This window comes from Myxine glutinosa, unplaced genomic scaffold (genome assembly GCF_964187855.1).
Source record: "Myxine glutinosa unplaced genomic scaffold, kmMyxGlut1.1 SCAFFOLD_2412, whole genome shotgun sequence".
Lineage (NCBI taxonomy): Eukaryota > Metazoa > Chordata > Myxini > Myxiniformes > Myxinidae > Myxine > Myxine glutinosa.
The window spans coordinates 28,803-39,581 of record NW_027618506.1 but is presented as its reverse complement, the minus strand read 5'-3'; the positions used below and the strand labels follow the sequence as shown (position 1 = coordinate 39,581).

General features: G+C 41.1%; 1 protein-coding gene across 1 annotated transcript; it reads left to right on the top strand.

Annotated features, from left to right (window-relative positions):
- The first annotated feature begins 2,208 nt into the window (after window positions 1-2,208).
- LOC137414107 (tumor necrosis factor receptor superfamily member 16-like) lies at window positions 2,209-10,288 on the top strand. The gene is made up of 3 exons (XM_078769411.1): window positions 2,209-2,216; window positions 2,555-2,697; window positions 6,674-10,288. Exons 1-3 carry the CDS (start codon window positions 2,209-2,211, stop codon window positions 7,006-7,008), a joined length of 486 nt encoding a protein of 161 aa, XP_078625537.1. The 3' UTR covers window positions 7,009-10,288.
- Window positions 10,289-10,779: the final 491 nt, after the last annotated feature.

The following is a 10,779-nucleotide window of genomic DNA, read 5'->3' as shown; positions in this document are numbered from 1 at the left end:
GCTTACATGATCTTTTGAGTTCATTTTTGAGATCCTGGTATTTGGTAATTTCGTTGATTTATGCGTTGTTTAGGCCCAAATCATTGGGTACTGACACCTCTGCGTGTATTGTTTTTGTAATTATTAAAGTATAATGATATGATATAACAATAAACCAATAACAACCATTGATTTCATGCCGTGAGGCGCATAGGGCTGCCGAGGCGGTTTATTGGCTAAGGAGTACAATCCTGGACGGGTGGCCACTCTGACGCAGGATACTTGAATGGCTTATTACTCCAATGTACCAGCTCGGTAAGCTGGTACTCAATTTGCCGACCTCGGAAGGATGACAGGCTGAGTCAACCCACCTGGTGTTATTTCAACAGCATGACGGGGCTCAAACTCAAGACCCAAAGATCTTAAGCCAGCTGCATTAAGCCAACACCAGGAATAATTATATGATATGGTAAACTACAATGATATCATTTTCTGAGTTATGTTTTTCTTTTGAAGTACAAATTGTGTCCACATCTTTGAAACATTATACTGAACTGAAATCCAGAATGTCTCACATCACTTGTTTATTCTTATGGGAATCAATTGTATTACCCAACAGTCACTTAATCTGGACTGCAGTAACTGTTTGACATTTGTGACTGCTTTATTCTCGAAGTAAAAGCATGTCAACTTGTGGTAACCAGTTGACGTCTCATCCTGGTTTACAGAAATTCTGTTTATACATAGTTTGCAAAATACAAAGGTTCAGAAACTCATTTATAGCAACTGGGGATAATTTTATTTCCTCAAGCCCAAAGGCCATGTTTTAGTGTTTAATCCTAAAAGGCCTCTGCCGTGCAATGCACTTGCTGTCTTTGTGTTTGCTACTCATATTTCATAGGAAGCGGAAGGCAATTAAACTTTGTTTACAATTTCCCAAACTAATTTGGGATAATTTATTTTCCTGATTACTATTTTCTTGTTTAAAGCCTCTGAGTTTCTTCACTTTGTTTACTTTACCTAATTCACCTTGGTAAAGCAATTTTGCCATCATGATTGTGCCCCCATAGAATCAAATGCACTGAGGTCCTAACCTGGTGTTAATTAAATCAAGACCAGCAAGAACAAAAGAAGATGCATGTGAAACTTTCACCCTCAAGGAAAAATACAATTTTGAGTTCTTCCTTGGATTTTTCATCCCTCCGTAGTTAATACCCAAACCTTTGCACCATTCTTTCCCCAGCACATCACAACTCCCTTACCTTCCTGGGCCATTGTTTTGCTGGTGTTCTAGCAATACCACATTAATTCAATCGATCAGTTTTTGTTTCCTTTATTTCACTGAGGCTGGAGGAGGGTAGGAAGTGCACAGTGGTGCAGACACCACACATTCTCTCTCGCTGTCACTCTCTCCTCGTACTCGAAAAAAGTTGCTCAACACAGGTGGAAAACTAGAATAGCACTCAGTAGAGTGCATACCTCCGCCAGGTGAACAGTTTACGTTTTGTATCCCAGAGTAGACCAGAAAATCGCAATACAGAATCACATTTAATCAAAAGCATCCGTCCACAACTTTTTGAGATATCCTGCTTTGTATCGTTTTTGGCCCTATCTTCCAATGGTGAAGAATCACTTTTAAAAAATTCTACGAGCCGGATCTGGATCCGGATTTTCACCAAAATTGAATCGATTCTTCTGTCACACAGAAAACCGGTCCACCAAGTTTCGTCCAAATCCTTCCATAACTTTTTGAGATATCCTGCTATGTATCGTTTTTGGCCTAATCACTCAATGGTGAAGAATCACTTAGGAATTAAATAATTCTCATATCCGAATCCATACACAGATCTTCACCAAAATTAAATCCATTTGTCCTTGTCACACACTCAACCGGGCCACCAAGTTTCGTCCAAATCCGTCCACAACTTTTTGAGATATCCTGCTATGTATTATTTTTGGCCCTATCTCCCAATAGTGAAGAATCATGTAATTATTCTACCAGCCGGATTCGAATTCGGATCTTCACCAAAATCTAATCATTTCGTCCTTGTCACACATGCTACCTCTCTACCAAATTTCGTCCAAATCCGTCTGCAACTTTTTGAGATATCATGTTCACAAACAAACGGACAAACAAACAAACGGGGGTGAAAACATAACCTCCGTCCACCTTTGGTAATCAAAACATTTGATGCCATCACAGATGCATGGCCCTGATTAATTTACTATATGACAAAGTCTGTGCTCTAACTTTCTTCATGAGCACTAATGCCAATTTTATGAAGATAAAATATGTTTTGCCGGCTTACTTACCTTATCGCTATTATTATTGTTGTTAATTCGCCAAAACCATGAAAAGTGAGGATCTGGTTCAGAAGGAGCACACTCTGTTCGGTATTGCTTAATTTGTCTGTGTTTCAACCTCAGATTCTGCTTATCATCCCAATATTCACTTTTAAATAGCACGGCCCAATCAAACTGTTATTTTTATAAACAATTATATGTTTTTATATTCTATTTTTATATAAACCCTAACAACTCACCAACAATGTCCTGTGTGTTTGTCCATTCTCAGGTGGCACAGTTGTAAGAATGTACAGGGAAGCGAGGCTCGTGGCAAGTACAGTGTCACTGGTGGTGGAGAGAAGCAACAAACAGACAGTGGTGTATTTGTAGACATCCAGGCTCAGGCTGAGGCCCAGCCTATGACCAAAGCAGGTATGATCCTAACACCTTTCTTTTTCCTTAACACTGAACTGGTGTATATACCGTGCACCCAGGAGGACTGGAAACACATTTAAAACAAATAAAATAATTTGTATATATTACTTGTATCATGATTATACTTGTCACATCAAACTCCGTTTGAAATTCCTTCACTTCAGGTTAGCCAGAGACGTTTGATCAACGTCTCAGTGTACCAACGTAGTTATGCCTTCAATTACTCTCGTGAAAACACACCGGGGTAAAATTCTCCAGATTCAAGCCTTATATTATCCAGTTTCGAGTTTCAGCGGCAATCATCCGGGGACCTCAAATTCGAGGATATTTCCCACGACATTTTGAAACTGCAGGTAAAATTTCCAATAAATTCCAATTTAAATTAACCAAACAAATGGTTAACAAAATCAAATTGTTGCTGTGAAGGAATTTAACAAAGCTTGGCTGAAGGGTCATAGCATAGCTCGGTGTTGCTTGGTCTGTTGGAACTCTCCTCATAAGAACCGCTTTTTACTCGTATTAACTGCATCCTCCCATTGTGCATCCACTACACTTCGCTTGACATCCGTGATAGTGGCCAACAAGTTATTATTTATACACCAAGAGGAACAAGCATTCTGAGTATTGCGCTGCAATACATGTCCCCTCCCGGCAGTCTGTCGTCCGTAAAACTGTTGGGGAAATTACCAAGGGTTATTTACCCACAGGTTCTGAATCGTTCCCAATCGCTAATTACCTCAGGACGGGCTCACCTGTGATTCGCACTCGGGACTTCGATTTATACACCTTGCAGACAGGTCAGCAGAAGCATGAGAAAATACGTTGTTGATAAAGAACCTTTCGAGTCGCTAAATATCAGTAATTTATTATATTTTCCGGTTCACGATCAATGATCGATGTGTATATATATGTTGTTCGGCTTGGCTCCGCCCCTCCCGAAAGCGCGCGCGGTGTCGCGCTTTTGGCGTTCGCAGACGAGGCTGAGGGCGCGCGGTGCGGCTTGAGGAGAACTCTAGAATAAAAAACAAGAGATATCCATTTAAAAAATATTTTCGTTTAATTAACGATACCTGCCAAACCACGTGCCCTATCGCAAATTCCAAAAGGACATTTTAGTAGACTGACATGCTGAACAGATCTGTGAAGTTTCCCCTCGATTGGATAAAAAATGATGGAGGAGCTCGGTTTTAAATGTTCATGCTTAAAAACGTCATAACTCTGAAACCATGTGATGCATGACGTCATGCTCGGTGATTTTTTTGTTCGTCGTGGGTATGCGATTCTGCCTGCAAAGTTTGGCCTCGATCTGTTTAGCCGTTGCAGAGAAAAAGGGATTTGCGTGTTTTCACAAAAAACAATATGGCGGCCGAAACACGTGACCTGTGACATCATAATTACCATTAAAATATTCCACAGACCGAGTCCCCCCTACGGTAAAAATTTGATCTCAATCGGTTCTATTATTGCGGAGAAAATATTTTTTAAAGGAAATTAAAACTTAAAATGGCACCGAGTTTAGGATCATCAGAATTATCAGAATTCCCAAAGTTCAAAGTGCCATAACTTTGTTAAAAATGATCGAAACATAGTGAAGTTCGAACTTTATCTGTAACTTATCATGAGGAAACCATGTACCAAGTTTGAAATCATTAGCATTAAGCGTTTAGAAAAAAAAGTCTGGAAAACTGTTCTTTGCGTGACGGACGGACAGACTGACAGACTGACAGACGGAGGGACGGAGTGCAAACCTATAGTCCCCTCTGGTGTACACCGGTAGGGGACTAACAAGCATTCTGAGTATTGCACTGCAATACATGTCCCCTACCGGCAGTCTGTCGTCCGGAAAACTGTTGGGGAAATTCCCAAAGTTCAAAGTGCCATAACTTTGTCAAAAATGATCGAAACGTCGTGAAGTTCGAACTTGATCTGTAACTTATCATTAGGAAACCATGTACCAAGTTTGAAATCATTAGCATTAAGAGTTTAGAAAAAAAAGTCCGGAAAACTGTTCTTTGCGTGACAGACGGACAGACAGACGGACAGACTGACAGACGGAGGGACGGAGTGCAAACCTATAGTCCCCTCCGGTGTGCACCGGTAGGGGACTAATAACAACAACACAACGGCTATCGATGGAACAATAAAAACAATGGATATGATGGTGGCTTATTGGTAGATCATGGTACCAGTCTAGTATGTTAGAGATTGTGGGTTCACATCTAGGTGGGATGGTAACATGTCTTCCATTCACCTCTGAGCTGTCTATACTGGGGTCAAATGCCAACGCAGTTGTAAACTGCCACCCTGGTGTTTGGCATGCACGACGATGCATCAATGTGTCCTCCATCCATCGCATGGATGTTACGCTGGATGTCCATTGGTTGTTGGTAGACGTTAAATATCCCACAGTATCTTGCGCGAATAGTAGGCGAGTTATCGCCGGCCCCCTGAGCAAATTAAAAATCCTTTCCACCTTCAGTTCGACGTCAGCCCTGGCCTGCCGGTTCGTCAAAGACTTGGGCCAAGGGAGGTGGGAATAATTATTGGTCTTCGTGAAGGTTTGTGTTTGTCTGCATTGACGTACAAGTCAAACAATGAAGGTGCGACTACCGTTTTGAGCATTAGCCCTTCGTCAGAGCGAACGGTCTTGACTTTTGAGTTCCTTTTTATATTGTTATAGGGGGTTTAAGAGGACGTTCGGGGGGATGAGGGGGCACTGAGAGGGGGAGAGGGTGTGCTCAGCATCATTCGATTACAAACAACACGTCATATCTATCGTTGAAATTGTCTTTTTTAAACATCTGAACAAAATTCTGTTTTTACTACAAGGAAGTGCATTCAGCATCAGCATTCTGCAGTCTCCTTCTCAGCAAAGGAACAGTGTGCAAGATTGAAATCTGTGCCTGTGGCTGACGCAAGTGTGTAACACAGATTGGATAAAATACTGAGCAGCACCCAGTTAGTTCAAACTGCTCGACTTAGCTTCAAAAGATTCGAAACTGTGCCTGTGGGTGATTGGGATGCTTCAGAAGAACTGAAATATGGCGTTTTTACAAAACACAAACACTCCGCAATAAGAACCAGTTGTGTGTGGGCAAGTCTTGTTCAGCCCTGTGCCCATTTGGCATTCTTTTCATTCCAGATGTGGCTTGGGAAAGCAGACAGTGCAGCGATGTGTAGCATTTCTTGAAGGCATTTGTGTTTATCCATACAAAATCGATGTGAACAGAGTTGCATAAATGATAAATAATCAATATAGTTACCGCCGCCACCAAAGGTGGATGGAGGTTATGTTTTCACCCCTGTCTGTTTGTCCGTCCGTTTGTCCGTGAACAAGATATCTCAAAAAGTTGTGGACGGATTCGGACGAAATTTGTCAGAGATGTAGCGTATGATTCGATTTTTACTTATATCGTAGCGTATGATTAGATTTACAAGGACGAAATGATTAGATTTTGGTGAAGATCCGGATTTGGATCCGGCTAGTATAATTTTTAAGTGATTGGGCCAAAAACGATACATAGCAGGATATCTCAAAAAGTTGTGGACGGATTTGGACGAAATTGGGTGGACAGGTTGGGTGTGTGACAAGGAAGTATCGATTCGATTTTGGTGAAGATTCGGATCCGGATCCGGCTAGTAGAATTTTCAAGTGATTCTTCACCATTGGGAGTTCGGGCCCAAAACGATATATAGCAGGATATCTCAAAAAGTTGTGGACCGATGATTTTGATTAAATGTGATTCTGTATTGTGATTTTCTGGTCTACTTTAGGATACAAAACGTAAACTGTTCAACTGGCGGAGGTATGCTCTCAACTGAGTGCCGTTCTAGTTATTATATGGATTTTTGAGAGTGTTGTACCTTGTCATGTTTCGGCAGAACGTTTTTGTCTGCATAAGTTGATTTGGAAGCAAGTTCAAATTCAAACCTTTGAAGCTGATCAGTTATTCATCTTCTCTTTTTTTAACAGTGCCAGCAGAAAATACGGCAGTGGAGTGTAAGAGCTGGACATATGCGGCACTGCCACCCCATGCTCAGGAGGAGCTCGAGGGCCTGCTCGAGAGCAAAGAGGCGGCGGGCTGGCGAGAGCTGGCATTGGTTCTGGGTTACACCGAGGAAGACGTTGTGGCTTTCAGCCAGGCGGAGCGGCCCGCACAAGTCTTGCTGTCAGGGTGGTCAGCACAAGAAGGCACCACCAAGGCAACACTCCTCACCGCACTGGCAAAGCTGCAGCGCCAGGATGTGGCTCAGAAGCTGCAATCCGAAGAGAGTCGTTCCGAGCTAGGGGAGTTGGATATCGTGTGAATGATTTGGAATATCGATTCTGTACGTATACCGAGATTTCACACTATATAATTGGTTTGGTGTTTTTGCTGTCTAAGACTATAGCATACTTACCGTATGTATTGAAAAATAATACCCAAGATGCCGCATTGCAGAATGTGGTCCGATCGGTTTTTCTTTATGGGGAACTGCACTCTTAGGGCCAGGTGACAATCTCTGACCTGCTGGCATACAAAGACAATCACCATGAGCAGTCATGTGCTCAATATTTGAGAAGATAATGGCAGTAACGGACACCAGGTTGGGGGAAGCTGCATCGCAGAGCAGGTTGGTCCTCGAAACCCAAAACCGACCTGAACATTACCGTGACAGCACTTACGTGATCCTGCACTACATGACAGAATTTCTGCCTCCGTGTGGCGGCCCAAGAGGGAACAACAGAAAGGCACCATTTGACCAGTCACTGCAAGCGAGAGCGATACTGTTTTTATACCCAACAAACTGCAAGCTGTCGTTCTCCTTCACACCGTCATGCATGACCACCATTAACAAGTTTGACTTGAAGCCTCATTTTGGCCAGATTGGTCCAAGTGGAAGAAATAATTAACATTTTAAGTGTGAGCTCCTGCTTTAACTGTTGCGTGTGAGCGTATGTTTGGCTTTGTCTTAGTTCTCCGATAAGCCTGCATCATGACGGAGTGCCTACTCGCTTGTGTGCCTGTCATGCTTCCTGTGTTTCGGGGGATTGAATTCGCAATCTCGAGATAGTCGTTTGGAACGTCATTAGGAATCGATTCTCGCCATATTTGTTTCTTCTAGTTTTCTAAATCCCGTGAATAATACAAATCGGATTTTGTGGGATAGTTTTCTTTCTTTTTTTTTATTGAAGGCATCGGTACTAACATTTCGATCTTAAAGCAACATCTCATTTTGCTGTTGGGAAATTGCACTTAATATCAAATTAACACACATCTGCTACCTCAACCTCAAGTATACATCGTGTTGCTGAACGTGAAACCTCGTGTTACTTTAAAGCGGGAAACTTCAAACTCCGCTAAACAAACTAGTGACTTGTTTTGAACTAAATGTTTACAAGGTGAGCGTTTTGATCTGAGCTTCTCAACTTCCTTACATTCCAGCAGCATCCAATCCAACTGCATAAGTAGTAGTAGTAGCGCAAAAGTCTCGCAAAATATCCTTGTAAAACACGATTATAAAAACAAGGTAGTATAAAACCCAACAAAAAGATTTTGTAAAAGCTCTACATAATTCTATGGAGTTTGTAAAGAGTTATTTTAGGCCCTTCTGTAAGGGTTGGTGTTTTTAAAATGGTGCAATGATCTGTTTTGCAGTTTGGAACCATAATGCAAATGCCCCGGGATGACGGAGTAGGAGGTGCGAATGGAAACGCGGTGGGCAGGCACGATCCTGCTTTAAGTTGGAACCTCGTGTGTGGAAATTTGTGGCAGCTTTACCTCTATATCCACAGCACAACTGAACATTGTGCATAGAAAAATTCCAGCGTCTGCGTTCAAACTTTCCTTTTCGCAAGTATCTTACCTGTCATAACTGTAGAACAGGGTGTTTGTTTGTGTTGGCCCTGCCATTGTGTTAATAGGCCGTCAGCAAATACTTGAGTTCCCACTGTATATGCTTGAAATGCGCTCTCTTCATTTTCCATTTTTTTGACACTAACATAACCTATCTGATCATCATCCTTAGCAAGTGGGATTTTTCTTTATAATTTTAACATTATTTCTTGTTTTGTTTTTTCCACGAGAGGAAACCAACCAGGTTGTGCGCTGGTTCACTTCTCAGCCATGACTATGGTTAAATCTTAAAATCTTAAATTTATTATCACCATCATGAATAGCATTAATTCATTTGTGGATTATTTATCTACTGCCACCTTCTTGAACGCATTTTCTTTCCCTTGGAATATGCCATGTGCCCGGTGTTTTCCAAGAAATTCCAGGAAATTTGATTCACTATTTTACTTCCCAATCAGATGTTGCATCTACCATCACTGTAAAAACATTTATTTCAATTATTTGATCATGCATGTCAGTCTTGTTCGCTTACGTATGAGGTCTGTATAAGGTAATAATTATAATAATGAAGGCCGATACTCTTGACTGAGGTTTGGGGCATCCACGACTAGTCATAAAACGTTCCAAGACTAGAACTAATGTTGGACAGGTTGTCAGTCCGACGCAGGATACTCGCTCGACTGAACGTGGCAGGAATCTGATAAGTTTCCTACTCTTCAAGAAAGACACCATGGGATCTTTAACGGCCGCCCGCAGCCACTGATGGCAGATGGGTCCTCTTGACGGCATGTGAAGTACCAGGATGGCAGTTTATAGTTGGATCAAGATTCAAACCCAGGCTGGACGATTTAAGTGAGGTTTCTCCTTTGAATTAAACCTTGACATTGTTCTTGAGGTGTGGACATTCTATTTAGTGTGCACTCTTCTACGACAGCTCAAAGGCGAATGCACACACCTTTTTGCTGTCCAGTCACCACTAGATGAGGCAAAGGTAGAAATCTACATGGCGTACTAAACACCAGATGATAATCCAGCATGCTCACCTTTTCAGAAAAAGGTATTTTATGTAATGCATTGTGGGAATTTGAAAAAGTTTATGCAAAGATGAAGCTGATTGTTACAAAGTATACAGTTTAATTACGATATCTATCCAAATATCCGTTTAATAGCCCTGTATAATTTTTTTTGCAATGTATCTTATAGTAAGATCCCATATGTTATTGATGCATATATATTTTAATTGTTATAAATGTCTTCTGCATTACTTTCTATAGTTCGGTGTAAAAGTAGTTTTAGAAAGCAACAATCATGTATGAGGTCGTTTCCAGATATGAAGGATGTTGGTGTTACCAACAAAATATGATAAAACTACATTATAGTAAAAAAAAAACAAAAAAAAACATTGTGACATATCCATGATTGTTGGATTGTTGAAGCCATAATGGATGTTTGTTTCAATAAAAGTGGAGGCCATGTTTTTTGTTTATGCAACTGCTTATGCATTCTGGCAATATTCAACAGGTGAATGCAGAATGGGAGAGCGGATGACTGTTATACATTATGATTGTACAATATAAAGCTTTCATTCATCAAAGTACCCACCTGTGCACAAATGCGGGATTTTGATTAATATTGATTAATCTCAACACCATCATCCCGCTCGATACCTTTCGCTCTTGATTGTGCATACTGTTCATAAAAAAGACTTTTTATTATACCAGTGGAAAACTTAATAAAAGGTCGAACTGTGACTTCCTAATATTATTATTTGATTCTCTTCTGGAATATAATTAATTAAATGAGAGTTAGGTAAACAGTGTTGTGTGGAGCTCATAAGCCTGGAACTGTCATAATCATTCAGATTCACACTTTATATTTCACCTTTCCAGGGAATTGATCCGGCATAGTGAAAGACTACACGAGGATCTAACTCAAAATGCAGTTGGCACGGTTCAATGCCCCCAGAAGGAACATCGGCCCGATCGACAATGCGGCTCCCCCTATTTGGATTGCCATATGTGGCATTCTTCATTTGGTCTTGTTTTGGGGAATCAAAGGCCAATCCACAATTCCTGCTTAGTTTTAATTCTTGCACGAGTTTTGTCAACAAAAAGTTCCCAATATTTTCGGCTGGAAACATGAAGAGGAGTTCCTCTGTCTCTGATGTACAGTGCCATACTCTTCACAGAGCTTCAGTGCCACCTAAGAAGTTTTCTGAGGATGTGTTATACTGGATGGTTTG

What these genes read in the sequence shown, in the direction of transcription:
- LOC137414107 (XM_078769411.1), top strand. An exon ending in CCAGCCTATGACCAAAGCAG is followed by an intron (nt 2,698 to 6,673) that starts GTATGATCCTAA and finishes TTTTTTTAACAG; the next exon opens with TGCCAGCAGAAAATACGGCA.